The following is a 15,327-nucleotide window of genomic DNA, read 5'->3' on the forward strand; positions in this document are numbered from 1 at the left end:
ATTAAATTCTTCAGGGTGGTTCAAATATATTACAGAAAAATTATCGTCTTTTGTTAAATTCTACAGAGTTTTCCCACAAGGGAGCTGTGTAGCACAACAAGGCCATGCAAGAGTTTAAAACTGAAAAAGCACATTGAGTTGACTTTGCAGGGGAAAATCTGGGTGGGCAATATAGGCATTCCTCAGGTCAGAACATGGGCAGGACACAACCTTAATGTGCTTATTCATGAAAAACACCATGGTTGGATTTTTTAAACAATCACAAGTAATCAGAGCCTCATGTTTACATCTCATCAAAAATACAGCAACTCCAGCACCAGAATTCCCTAACAAGATACAAGAGAAGCGGTTTCGTACTGACGCAGAGGAAATAGCACCACCTACTGAATTATCATTGGTGCTGCACCAACCTGCTGTTTCTTGGAGATCTGTTATCCAAGGATGACCCAGCTCAACCGTGATAATAAATATATGTGAAACTGTCTCTCATATCAATAATGTTGGCCTCCCAATTTGATTTTTTGTTATAAAGAGACAAAAATATTGTGCTATAATGATTTACAGGCCCTAATAATGATCTGCTTTATTACTTATACCAGGAGACCTGGCAGTTTAAGGTCTGTGTGATTCTCCATGGCAATCCTCCTTGCATCTAAACTTACAATTACGAACAGTGCTTTTGATCTTAAAACAAACAACAAAAGACAAAGGCTGAGATTTTTAAAGTCACCTAAGGATCTGGACAGCCAGTTCCCATTAAAATTAATGGGAACAAGGCACCCACGACCCCTCAACTGCTTTGAAAATCTCAGCCAAATTCTTCGCGCTGAGGAAAGAGATGATTTTTAGATGGAGGCAGTAGAGGCAGATAGCCCTTCCAAACAAGTACTGCAGATGACTGTACACATCATTTTGGCTGCAGTCACCAAGAATTGATGCTGTATATATTACTGCAACAGTTTGTGTATATCAACCATATATAATCACCGTGCACCTGAATAAACAAGCTGCATCTCATTAGATCCCTTGAGCATCTGTCAAGCTGCATGGCTAATGTGGTTACGCTGCTGACACCCACATGGCTCAGGTGCATGTTGCAACACAAGACCACCAAACGCCAAGTGCTTTCAACCACCCACAAAAGAGTCTCTAGTTGCATTCACTTCTTGAGCGTGTTATTTAAAGACCTTGATAACATAGATCTGAAGTACTGGAGCTATTACCTGTCCCCCACATGGCTGGCACAGGTCTGCTCTTGATTACTAGCCTCACGGGTCTTGGTCAATGGTTTTTAATTCTTGGACTCTCTCCCAGAAAAGGTCAGCTGGGGCCCTTCAATGGGTCTGTCCATGTCCCTTTTACGTAAGTACAGAAGAATGGCCATACTGGCTCAGACCAATAGCTCATCTAGCCCAGTATCTCACAGTGGTCAATGCCAGATGCTTCTGAGGGAATGATCAGGGCAATTACCAAGTAATCCATCCCTGTCATCCAATCCCAGCTTCTGACAGTCAGAGGTTAAGGGACACCACAGTATGGGGCTGCTTTCCTGACCATCTTGGCTAATAGCCATTGATGGACCTATCCTCCATGAACTTATCTAGTTCTTTTTTGAACCCAGTAATATTTTTGGCCTTTACAACATTCCTGTGTTAGGCTTCCTCCTTTGTTTTTCTCCATCTACTAAGACAAAAGTCTGCTGCTCTCTGTACCAGCTGGGAATTGATCACTTTTGCTCAAGCGAAAGTTCATGTCTTGTGGCAATCTCATAAGAACAGCCATACTGGGTCAGACCAAAATTCCATTTAGCCCAATATCCTGTCTTCTGACAGTGGCCAATGCCAGGTGCCCCAGAGGGAATGAACAGAACAGGTAATTATCAAATGATCCATCCCCAGTTGCCCATTCCCAGCTTCTGGCAAACAGAGGCTAGGGATGCCATTGATGGACCTATCCTCCATCCTCTCATTTCCTCCTATGCCAGCTTCCTGTGTGTTGGTGCAGCATGGCTCAGTTTGACTGGTTTTAAGTGTGTTGTACGGTGCTTTCTATTTTATAGAATGTAGACGTTTTGCGCTAGGAACCCCTTTAATAGTTTAAATAAATATATATCTACTTTCATGACATTTTTGGTTTTGTTGCATTTTTTTTAACTAGTTGCCCAAGTTCAACACTTAAAGATTCCAGATGCACAGGTATTTTGTACAACTGTATTAGAATCTCCTGTCTTTCATTAATCGATTTATATCTGTGACAGGTCACTTTGGCTCTCCTGGACTAACGATAACTGGCTTCACACGACAAAGACGAATGAAATCCTGCAAGGTAACGTGCCCAATGCCCATCAAGCCCTCCTCTCACTGAACATCAGTCTGTGCATTACAAGTAATGTTCAGAATCTTGTATTTTACTCCCACCATTTCAATCAATGTGTTTTTACAGAATTTTAAGGCTAGGAGGGACCCTTTTGATTATTTAATCTGACTTCCTGCATAACACAGGTCAGACAATTTCACCCAGTAATTCCTGCATCTAGCCCATGACTTCTATTTGAGCAAGAGCCTATCTGTTGGATTCAATGAGTTAAAAACCAATCACCGCAAACTGCATCAACCCACTCCAGATCTCACTAAGGCTGAAATACGAGAGATGTAGGGAAAAAAATTAAATAAAATGGAAGCAGCACTAATTTTGGAATCTCAGTATTATTTATAATATACTATACGGTGTACAGTTAAATACAACTTTTGGGCAGTGTGTAGTGTAGGGTAGTTTCTATTAGCACCTAAATATAATCATTTATCAACATATCTAGTCATTTATACTATGCTCATCATTATGGTATCTGAGTGCCTGAATGGGTTTAGATCATCACTGCCAAATAAAGACATCAAAAGACTATTCAACAATGCGCCTTCTCACCGAACCATAGTAGCATTCCAGGATTGCAGCCAGGTAAAGGGCTCTGGAGGATGAAACCGGTTCTCTGCTATCGGAGGTACTGCATATGGAATCCCAAAAAACTGACTAACATTTCTCCACTCAGAACCAACTCGGATTACTTGGGACCTGCCAAGCAAAACTCCATGGGATGGAATGTACACGGATGAAGTTAAATCAGGTGCAGAGATGGGTGCAAATGAATCTATTTGTAGAGGGGGGAAAAAGAAAAAATTGTTTTCCTTGGAAGCCTAAATCTCATTTTCAAAAGGGATTTTAGGCACTCAAGAGCCTAACTCTCTTTTGAGAATGAGATTTAGGCTCCTAAATCAGTTAAGAGTTGCTGAGGTTAGCAACACCTAAATACCTTTTAAAATCTAGGCCTCATGGATCCTGTCTTTTTAAACATTAATGGAACTTAGGCTTCTAAGTAATTTAGGTACGGATGAAAATTTTACTAAATTATTAGCGATTTACCCTCTTTCAAAGTCTTTTTGCAGACCAAACTTATTGCACCCCACTGTTGTGATACAATATCACAATGATGAAGATTTTTGGCTTCACCATGAAAGATATTTTGGGAGGTGTTCACATGCTTTTTTGGATGCAGAACAACCACCCCACCCAAACTGGGACCATCCCATACAAATCAGATGGGTGACAACTCTAGTGCTTTGCTTCTACCAGATACTTCACCATTCTCCCATCTATCGGAACAGCCCCCAAGCTTCTATAATGGAGCCTACTTCAATATGGTACTGCCTTGCACTTACCTCGCCTCCAATAGATGTAAGTCGCTGGCTCCTTGAGTAAAACTCGACAGCTGTGGCCTTGCAGGCCATGTGTGCATATATGTGTATCAGGGTAGAAAATGCATCGTATCGCTGATGGCTGGATTTCAAGAGTAATCACTGTGCAGGACTGGTTCTTTGAACAGGCTGTGGAGAAAGCAAGCAAGCAAGACAAGCAGATGCCATGTCTTTTGAAAATATCGAGGGTGACCATATTTCCCCAAAGGAAAATGGGACACCACCTGGCGCTAGTCTGAGCCCTTCCCCCCACAACACGGGGCTGGCCCGAGCTACTCACCCAAGCCCTGCCTGCCCCCCGTGTGAGGCTGGGGCTGACTCGAGCTCCATTGGCCCACCCCCATGAGACTGGGGAGGCCCGAACCCTGGCATCGCTGCTTGCCCTCCACACATTCTCCACACCCCGTTTTTTGGCAAAAGTGGGCATTTGTCTCATTTTGCCAACTGATCCAGTCAGTCAAAGCAAATGGGACGAATGTCCATTTTTGCCCGATGGTTGAGCTTAAAAAAGGGACTGTCCCGGCCAAAAATGGGACGTATGGTCACCCTAAAAATATCAAACCTCCCAAACAATTTAAGAGGAGATTTTTCAAAGGCACAGAGGAAAATGAAGCTCCTAACTCCCCCTGACTTCCAGATGGAGCTGAGCCACTGCCAGACATCTTTTGCCTTTGGAAATCACTCTTTCCAATGGTTAAAAGTATTTAAAAAAATAAAATGGAAAAGCCCAGTAGTGCACTGCAGCTCGGAGGTATAATTCGCAGCTCCAGTTGACAGATACGCACTAGTTCTGATCGAGCTAACACAGTAAAATGAGTGTAGCTGTGGAAGCATGGCTCGAACCAGGAACCTAAGTATGTACCTAAGAACTCAAATGGGCCTGTATGCGGGTGGCTACCCCAAGCCACCGCCCATACTGCTGCAGCCACGCTGCTATTTTTAGCACACTATCTCAATCAGAGCTAGCGACTGTACATCTACCCAAGCTGGGAATTACAGCTCCAGCTGCACAATAGGAGGGATGACACTGCAGAGAGAGAGAGCCTTCTGCAGCAAATGGAAGCTTTTACTCAAACTCAGAGCTTCCTCTTCTCATATTAGCCCCTCTCCCAGGGCTTGTTGGGAATAAAGGTTTATTGAGCATAGGAAGTTAGAGAGAGAAGACTTTGATATACTGTTTAGTAGGCCTTCCCATTGGGGAGATTTGTCCCTGATATTCAGGCCCAGCTTAAACATACCTTTGCTAAATTTCAACCCATTACTCCTAACTATACCTCCCCCCGCCCCCTTGTGCCATCCTAAACAGTTCCTGGAGCCTTCAAAAAGTTGAAAGTAGTGATCACATCTAGTCTCTTAGTCAGTTTTTAGCCTAGCTACACATAGTTATCTTTTAATTGTTACTTATAAATTAATCCCATCAGCTCCTCAAACAGTTTTTGTTGCTGTTCGTCAAATTGCCTGGTGGCTAGTAGATGCTAGAAGGTCTCTGAACACATGAGGTGTCAAAGTTATCCAAAAGCAGCTGAAAAGTATGCCACTTCACCAAATGACTCTCTGTTAGGCCTTTCATTAGGTAAATTATGTCAGGTCCCTCTTCCCAATTCAAGTAATGCTAGGGTAGTGTTATTAAAAAAAAAAATTGGTTGTTCTCAACAACATGCTTCATTGTCATAAGCCAGTACATCATGTTCTATAAAGCCAAAGAAAACAGCCATCTTCAATATAAGAAAATCAGTTCCTCACCTGACAGACAAAAATCTCTAGCAGTGGAGAAGTCATCAGAAATCTCTCTGCTGACTTGTGCAATGTCAAAGTTTAAGATGGACGGATCAGTAAGTACTGAGGAGGCATCCAAGAGCAGCCAGGAGTCCAAAGGCACTATGAGACAAAGCATAGGAAAACAAACAGAATAAGCAGACCAGCACAAACTTCAGAGGGAATAGCTAGTCAAGGAGGAAAAGCGGTGTGGTGCATCAGCAGGCCTTGATTTACCTTTGGGCTGACTGAGAAGATCTTGGGTAAACTTTTCAAAAGCAAACTTAAGTGACTGAGGAGACCAAGTTCCATTTCCAAACTACGCACCAAAAGATACAGATAAGTGCCTGGTGGGATTTTCAAAAGCACCTAAGCAGGAAAGGCATCTAACTGCCATTGAAAGTGATGAGAGTTAAGCATACAACTAACTTAAGAGCTTTTGTAAACCCCTCTGGGTGTCTGTCTGCATCGTTAGGCACTTTCACACCTTCAGTCACTTCTAAATATGGGACTTGCGTTCTTAAGTCACTTAGATGCTTTTGAAAGTTTTACCCCTTGACGTATCTTAAATTTATTTATATACAGCATCTGCTCTAACTCTCACTGAAGAGAATGGGAGATTTTCATGGATTCATAGATTTTAAGGTCAGAGGAACTGGTCTGATCCTCTAGCCTGACCTTCCATGTAACGCAAGCCATAGAATTTCAGGCAGGGATTCCTGCATCAGGCCCACAACTAAATATGGACTTAGGATCTAACTCTTAGGCACCTGTTTTGGTTTTTTTTAATTTGGCCCTAGTGTTTTCCACAGCAGTTTTCAAAGGAAAACACCCCATATATTCAGAATTTTTTTTCATATACAAATGGAGAAAACAACATATTGGGTCCTTTAGAAAATGACATGCAGAAGTAGAAAAATTATGGGCCAGGATGGGTCTTTAATTACTTCGGTTTCTTTCACCAGTTCAGCAGGTTATAAAGCAGAGGGGCCTGCAAGCCTGGGACTACCCTCTCCATATAACTGTAGGGTGGAGGACCGCTGTTCCAGCTGCTGTGTTATGACTGCTGTTTGAGTTCACCTACCACACAAGATGCAATTTTATAGCTGTGTATGTTTAATAACGATTGGATTTAGCCTGTTTCAAGACAGCCGGTCTGTAAAGATGGCCAGTGTTCTCCTCCCGACTCCCATCACTGGAAGAGAGCCTTTTCTAAGTTGGTCAGCAGGTTCCTCCATTATCCGAAGCACCTTATCGCTGAAAGTTTTGGTGGTTCACATAAACAGGGCTGTGACATATTCTTCACCCTAGCAGTGAAACACCTTGGTAGTTCATGAGAAAAAGGAAGTGAAACTGACAGATTGGTCTTGTTCCACTGTTCACAGTGTAATAGAAGAATTTATCTAAGATGGTATGAGTAACAGGAGAAATATCGCAGCTCAGAGTTTCACCTTGACGCTGCCCTTTGAACTATGTAAGCAACCCAAGAGGGGAAGGTGCAGTTTGTGAATTCAGAATAATATGTGATTTATCACACTGGATTATTAAACCAAAATATATTTTGTTAAAAGTCCCTTGTTAGTAAGGACAAATCCTGTGCTCAGTGTGAAGCCCACGTGGTCAGGCTGTCCTATGGGGGTCCCGTGGGAAGATCAGACCAAATGAATTGCACCCCACACTTTAAAGAGCTGCTGCAAAGCTATGCCATGGCTGTCATTTCAGCCTGGAAGCTGCAGACGCTTCGGTAGCTCCTCCGCTTCCACTCTTTGGGGAGCAATGTCAAGTGGAGTCATGCAGTGATCAATCCACCTACCTACCCACCCCCCTCCCTCAGCCTGTTTGCATCTGAGCGGCACATCCCTGGCCAACTGTGAACGGGGAGTGCAGGAAGAGCTGCGAGCCGTATACACAACCTCCACTAATCTTCCTCCCACACACTTTGGAACCATGCTGCTTCTCTTACACGTCAGGGCACCTGTGTCCATGACGATGGAGGCGGATTGTCCCTAATTAACTAAAAATAATTAGTCAGTGAATTTGGTAGTGTAGTGATATTTAAGAAGGAACAGAGAATTATTGCAAGTTACAAATGAGCATAGCCATCACTAGAAATACAATCAGTGGGATTGTGAACTTGTCCCTGCATTGCATACCAGGTACACTATATTTTGGTTTTCAACTTCGCTCAAAACACCGAGTATTGGCCATAAGAAGAGGCAAAATGCTCAGGGGCCCAATGATATGAATCATAAGGCAAATCTTATTTGTTAAGATTTGTAAGACTTCACCTTTGAAAGCCAGAAGGGACCATTATGGTCTGACCCTTGTAAGACACAGACCAAAGAATTTCCCCCAGCAGTTCCTACATCTAGCCCAATACTCTGTGGGTGAACTAGAGCATATCTTTTTGAAAAATATTCAGTCTTTATTTAAAATCTCCAAATGATGCAGAATTTACCATTTCCCTTGATAATCTGTTCCAATAGTTATTTGCCTACACTGTTAGAAATCCATGTCTTATTTTTTGCTAGGTTAAATTTTGGTGACTTCTTTTTCCAATTCCCACTTACATAATTTTTCAAAAATTCTGTTTTTATTATTATTGTTGTTGTTAGAACAAAAAAAGCTTTTTCGCAATGTGTCTTAAGCTACAGATTGTTACGTAATCATTATGCTTCAACTTTGCAGAGCCCAGAGTACCAATAATCTAGTTCTGACAGCACGGAACTGGTGATCTGTCTAGCTTCAGACACAAAGCTTCAAATTACTAATTATGTAATAAAAAAAGAGAGCTTTGTCTGGATTCCATTGCAAGTCAACATGTCTGGTGTGCATTGCTGAGGTTGGAAGCTATTTTCACTAGGATAATTATATTTCCATAACATCCACTGTGTGACTTCAGGCAAATCATATATCCTTTGTGCCTCAGTTTATCCATTTACAAAATATGCAAAATAGTTCTTAGTAGGCCAAATTCTGTTCTCACAGGAGTAAATCCAGAGCAATTCTAGTAAAGTGAATGGAGTTACTCTGGATTCATACCAGTGTCGAATTTTGCCCAGTATAGCTACCTCACAGCAGCTGTGCAAGATTTATTCCTAGGGTATGTCTACACAGCAACAAAAAACCCCGCAGCTGACCCATGCCAGCTGACTCAGGTTCATGGGGTTGGGGTGGCAGGGCTATTTCACTGTGGTGTAGACTTTCAGGCTCGGGCTGGAGCCCAAGCTCCGGGACCCTCTCACTTCGCAGGGTCCTAGAGCCAGGGCTCCAGCCCAAGCCCAGACATCTACACAACAATGAAACAGCCCTGCCGCCCAAACCCTGTCATTCCACGTCGGCTGGCATTGGCCTGCCGTGGAGGTCTAGTTGCTGTGCAGACATACCCCAAGGGAAACAAGGAATACAAATGGCTTATTTAACTTGATTAGAAGTTAATGGGTAATTGATTTTATCCACCTGTGTGATATACGTGTATCTGCACACGTGGTCGTGTGTGAAAGGGAGTGATCCAAACATTTCATTTCAGTTTAAAATACTGAGAATTCAGCAGCTGCTTTGCAACCCATATTAGGAGCAGTGCAAAGATCATATAAGCACAATGCAAACATACAAGGAGCACATATGGTGTATGAAGAATGTCCTTTTCTAGGCACAATCCTTGTTTGTTCTTTGCCTTAATCCTCAAAGAATTGACCCTGGCATCATTCATGTATGGTCCTTTCCATTTTACCACTATGGGAATGTTTTCCATTTCTCAAATAATATCTGTCAAAATTACTTTCAGCTTTGTCTTCTCGCTGTCTCCCTGCCACTGAGTTCAAGTACAGATACATGCAAAATCATGACCATTTGGGTGACGAACATAGCGTGAACTCTGGGACGAACCCATTTAATTGCTGTCCTGTTGATCACATTGCTGTAGACTGGGGGGAAAGAAGGGGAGTACTAATCGGCCAACTGGTAGCTAACTACCTGTGTCCCCGGTTCATTCCCACTCACTCTCCAATATGACCCAAAGAAAAGCCTTCCCAAGTCTGATCTAAGCTTGTCTCATGTGGAAATTGCTTTTTCAATATATTACAAGGCACACAGGTCAACAGAAGTGCTGCATTGTTGAATGTACATAGATGCTGAATGCACCTGATGGGAGAAGTTACTGTTTTATGTATAGGCTAGATGCCACTCTTCCTAACCCCATTCTAGCAATTGCTTGCATTGCATAATTATAGTGGTCTGAATCCATCCAGCTCTGTAACTTTTATAGAAAAAATTACAGATGTCACATACATCTATACAGAGGACTTCTGTCTTCCAGATGTTTTATGGTTTGGGTATGCAAGCTTTAGGGTCGGATTTTCAAAAGCACTCAGTACTGTTCTCTATCTGCTCCCAGCGAAGTCAATCATGGACTCCACTGACTTCAGTGGAGCAGAGATAGGCCAGAGCTTTGGACAATCCCACCCCTGATGTCTGGAAGTAGAGGCACACACACACTGTAATGAATAGGGTTCCGTTCAGAGAAAAATGCATGATGTGCTTAGAGATGGGCATAAACCAAATCCCCAAATCTGACATGCCTAATTTATGTTAGAAAGACAAATTCTGAATTTCACAAATGACCCTTATATTTAAACTGGGCTAAACTGAACACCTGGATGTAAGCAATCCCAACCTTTTGGGGTGTTTTAAATTCACATCTAGAACTGAATTTTCCAAGTGACCTCTATGATTACATAGTAACGGATCAAGCTGAAATCCCAAATCCAAACCCCCCTGAATTTTGGGGTGTTCTGAATCTCTATCTGAATTCTGCAACAGGACCCTGTCTCTTATAGTTGTTCTTTCCCACTAAAAGTTGGCTGGTTCATTTTAAAACATAGTGGAGGGAGATTTCAAAGCTTAAGGACTTTAATGTAAACATCACTTGGGGTACACAAGATTACTGCAAGTTACTCCCTTCTAAGCACAGTCCCAGACCAGAGGGACTGGATATTTTCTGTACAACATGATTTTAGGGTATCTGCACTTCAAATACTATGATGTTAAATTACACCACATCCTATTTAAGCACCAACATAACAATTACACAACCATCAATATCTGAGTTACTCAGACTAGACAAATTAATTGCAGATTTGCTACTATCACTATTGATACAGAGCAGCACTGGCTAAGGTTCTTTAAGATGATTATAATGAATGAAAGTGTCAGCTGTCTTTACTAGTGATGGACAAATCTCAAAAAATGCAGAGGTTTGATGCCATAACACTTCAAATGCTTTTCCAAAGCATCTTCCTCCTGACACTGCAACACGGAATTGAGAAATCTCATGAAAATAAGTCATCTTGCGAGATTTCTGGCTGGGAAGATCATGGGAACAGCTTTTCCCATAGCATTACAGGGTCTCTACACCAAGGGGCAGAGCCAGGAAGAAGAGCAAAGATGCATGATAATGAAAAAGTCATCCAACCTTTTTGAACTTCAGAGTCAGTTTGGTCTGCATTTTAGAAGGTGGCTAAGGCTGATTCACCACTACCACCACTCAGAACCAATTCATTCATCTCTAACTTTATGACTAGAAAATACAGATTTAAAGGGGTCCAGAATTTTATCTACCTCAATGGTAGGAAACACTCATTGAAAACTCAACACAGTTGGTGTATAGCATACGGTATATGCCTTCAGGCCTAATAGTGATGCCTCTCAGAAAATGCCTTTATTCTACTGCTCTCCAAAACCAGCTCACTGGAGATCATCAATGCAGCGTGAATTCACTTCCCTTTTAAAAATAGGTTTTGTTCACATTTTTGCCAACCTACTTGGCTATAAATGAATCGGAATAAACCATTTTCTTAAACCTACCATATAATAACTATAATCACTTTAACCTACACACAAAGATGGTTATTTATTGAGACACAGTAATGATGTTGCGCAGATGTGAAATGGAAGCAAGTGTCCTTTCAGTGGTGCCAGTTATAGTAAGTGGTGTAGGACAATAACAGAAGTGCACCAGATGTTTATCCAGTTTTTAAAAAGGGTAAACTCCAACTCTTCAAACTATGACAAGGAAAGTGCCAAATACATTGAAGGAGAATGTTGAGAAAGGGAAGGTTCTTACTTATCTAGACCTCTGATATACCCACAGCATTTGGAAGAAGACATCAGACCAATTCAATAACTTCCAGGCACGTTCCTGCAACTGTTGCTTGTGTAAATAATCCTTAATCACACAACTAGTCAGTGGGATAACACATGTGAACAAGGATCACTCCTATGAGTAAGATTGAAGGATTGGGCCTATATTAACATGGCAAAGTGTCTCAGGGTCACCCAGTTTAACACCTGCAAGTATAAGACAGACTTTGACCATAATGGTCGTGAACGATCTTTGTACAGCGTGCCTAGGTTTGCACTATTGCCCATTTCTGACTTGGTGGCAGAATGCCACATAGTGTGAAGCTATGAAGCAAGGCGGCGCCTCCCACTGGTCATCCTGGGAATTAGCTCTCTAGCCTCCAGAGCACCCTCTGCAGGCTGGTGTCACGCTTGTCTCAGGCCCCCCGTGTCCCTCCCAGACCCCAGTGCCCCTTTATATTGGATGCTGCCCCCTGGCACTACACCATCTCTCTGGATCTCCCCTCCCCAGGGAACCCCCAACCCTCTATCCCCACCTCCCCTCAGTCTATGGGTACTGCCAGTCACCATCTAGCCCCCGCTCCCTGGGGCAGACTGCAGTGTACAAGCCATTCATCATTGGCAAAGTGAGGGGTTGGATCTGCTGCCTTTGCCTACCCTCTGGGCTGCAGCCTCTGCAACCCCAGTACCTGGCTTGCCCTTGCACAGGGTCTGCAGCCTGGGGAGTTGCCAGGCACGAGCTCCCCAGTCCTGCTCTGTTGCCTGCACCCTCAGCTCCCAGGCAGCTAGGTCCTTCTCCCTCTGAAGCTGGAGGGAGAGTCCTGACCCAGCTCCTCCCTGAGCCCTTATAACAGGGCCAGGTGTGGCCTGATTGGGGCATGGCTCAGCTGTGGCTGCTTCCCCCAATCCAGCCCTCTCCTAGGGCTGGCTTTAAGCCTTTCAGGGCGGAGCGGGTGACCACCCCGCTGCAGGCTGCCTCAGCAGTCCCTTTCCTTTCTCTGGACCTGGTAGTCAAGTGAGATGCCCTTTCTCAGCAGTGCAGCCCCAGTTACATCAATGGGGTGGCTTACAAGGATAAGGACTATACAGTTTCCCAGGATCAGGCCCTTTAATTTGGGGCTAATTCACAAAGTAGACGATTCATCCCACAGCAAAGGGTCAGCACAAAGCCTAGGCACCACTTTCATCTCTGTGGGCTTCAGCAAGATATAAGGGTGCTTGCTCATGTTGGCCCTCTGCAGAAGAGCAAATTTCACCTGCTGAGAATGAGAGAGAGAGATAGGAGAGGGGGAGAAAGAAGGAAATTGGTCCCTCCGTTCCCCTTGGCTTTCAGCTCTCCTGTGACCTCGCTCAGGCTGTCTCCAGCATAACATACTGCTCCCTTTCCTGGTTGGATGCTGTGGTGCATCCACATTTTTTAAACATTTGTACTGAGGTTGGAGGCGCCATGCTGATAAATGTATTCTCATGGGGCCAGTTGGACCTTACAGCCATTGTTCAGTTCTTCCTTGGGGAAAATCTCCCATTAGAACCATAGGAGATTATGGCAAAAGGCCTAAGGAATCATCTAAACCATCCCCTGGCCAGTGTAGGACTGTTCCTTACTGTACATTGAGGCAAGTGGGAGATTTACCCGAGTTTGTACTGAGTGGGGCCTGTTTGATTTGGCCATGAATATCATATTTCTGTATAAAAAAGACTGACACAGTATATAGATGTAGAGGTCACCATTTAAAAAATGAACTTCTATTAATGGTCACTATGTCATGGTGTCTGAAATATGTAGTTAACTAGTTATGTCCTATTCTAAGTAGAGAAATAAAATGCAGTATCTCAGATACCACGGTGAGGAAATGTTTTTTGACCAAATTCTCCGATTTGTCAAGGTTGTTTTGAATTCTAATGCTGTCCTCCAAGTGTTAGCAACCCCTCCCAGCTTGGTCATCTGCAAATTTTTAAATATCATATGTCGTAGGATCATAGAAATATAGGACTGGAAGGGACCTCAAGAGGTCATCAACTCCAGCCCCCTGCACTAAAAGCAAGAGAATGAAAAAGGAAGCTGATGAGGTTAGTACCACCTTTAACAAGGGGAGGAAGAGAGGGCTTAAAATAGAACTGCCTTTTCTGGATTTCCAGGTGAAAAGATAGTTTGCAAAGGAATGGAATTTTCCAGCTTGACACTGATCCATTAGAAACCCGTGTTAGCTCACTTCAGTATTACACCAAAGGAGTCATCTCTGTACGTGCCCATCTGGACACCTGTTTTTCCTCCTGTTACACAGCAACATCTACACAGACCTTACAACCAAGTTTAAATAATACAGTTAAGAATAAAAAACCTTTAACCTTACACACTGCTTTAAATATCTACGAAGTGCTCTACAAGTGTTAGCTAATTCTTGTGCGCTAAGTCGGTATTATTATCCCCATTTTCCAGATAGAGCAATGGAAGCAAAGAGCCTAAATGACTTTCCTAAGCCCACACAGCAAGTCATTTGCAGAGAAGTTTAAATGTAGTTGGTTCCAGATGCGTTTCTATTATGGTATAGTAATGGAAAGCCATTTCTGCAAAGCCCCATACCTGCTGACAGTCTATATGCATTTCTGGAAGACAACAGCTGTAAAGTCCCAACAAACAGCAGTTAAGTTTCATCCATTAAAGAGATCTCTCCATAGTCAAGACAGATTGTGTCAAACCACAGAGTGTTCATTGGAATTTCTAATTGATCAATGTAATTTAATATGCAACCAACAGATCAACATTTGTCATGTTATTTCCACCATCATAGGAAACAACAAAAGAAGAAACAGTGAAAGTCCTGATTCACCACCACCCTTCTTCTCTGATTTCAAAGAGAATCTTAAAAAAAGACAATGCTTTATGTGGAATAAAATAGATTTCAACTTGGAGTTGCAATTGTGTACACTCATTACAGGCTACTGTATTCCTCTCCCTTCCATTAATCCCATAAAATGGGCTCTGCTCTATGAGCCCTCTCCCTCCAATGCCATATCCTCCATCACACTACATGCTAACATGCCTTCCTTTATGACATCCCGCCACCACTTCTTGGGTCAGCCACTCTGTCTTCCTCCTTCAGTGTTGATCTGTTGGACTTTCTTACCTGCCTTACATGGTCCTTCTTCCTTACACCACTCATTCATCTCAACACTTGCGTTTCAGTGGAATAGATCATTTGCTCTTGTTTCTTTGTTGCCAAACACTCAACACCACATATTAAAACTGGTCAAACCACTGTTTTATAGACTTCCCTTTTCATCTTACTGGTACCACTTCTCTCTCTCCATTTGAGTCAAGCATTGAGGATCCTAGCTCTAATTTCATCCTCCACTTTCCCAGATTCTGGAACCCAGATACTTTGAAACTCTGTGTTTTGGGAATTGGCTACTATACATTACAGGCTCCTGTATATCACCTGAAAACTCATTTGGATTCCCTTTATTTGGTAAAGCCTCCCCTGAACAACGTAGTAATATAGCAATTGTGAGTGGTCTATCTAGTCCAGTATTGTGTCTCTAACAATGTTTCAGGGGAAGGTTCAATAAACCCCACAGTGAACAATAACAACTTACCCAGAGGGGAAGTTTCTTCTTCACCTCATCAGTTAGTGATTGGCTTATGCACTAAAATATGAAGGTATACATACCCCTTTAAAAT

General features: G+C 42.8%; 1 protein-coding gene across 1 annotated transcript in view; it reads right to left on the reverse strand.

Moving 5' to 3' along the window:
• TG (thyroglobulin) overlaps positions 1–15,327 on the reverse strand; it is a 204,143-nt gene that overhangs the window by 99,844 nt on the left and 88,972 nt on the right. The window contains exons 36-38 of the mRNA XM_073335054.1: positions 5,493–5,627; positions 3,714–3,878; positions 2,923–3,145 (exon numbers count right to left, since the gene is read on the reverse strand). Coding sequence (XP_073191155.1) covers positions 2,923–3,145; positions 3,714–3,878; positions 5,493–5,627 — 523 coding nt within the window. The remainder of the gene's footprint in view (positions 1–2,922; positions 3,146–3,713; positions 3,879–5,492; positions 5,628–15,327) is intronic.

The sequence above is a fragment of the Lepidochelys kempii genome, chromosome 2 (assembly GCF_965140265.1).
Source record: "Lepidochelys kempii isolate rLepKem1 chromosome 2, rLepKem1.hap2, whole genome shotgun sequence".
Classification (NCBI taxonomy): Eukaryota; Metazoa; Chordata; order Testudines; family Cheloniidae; genus Lepidochelys; species Lepidochelys kempii.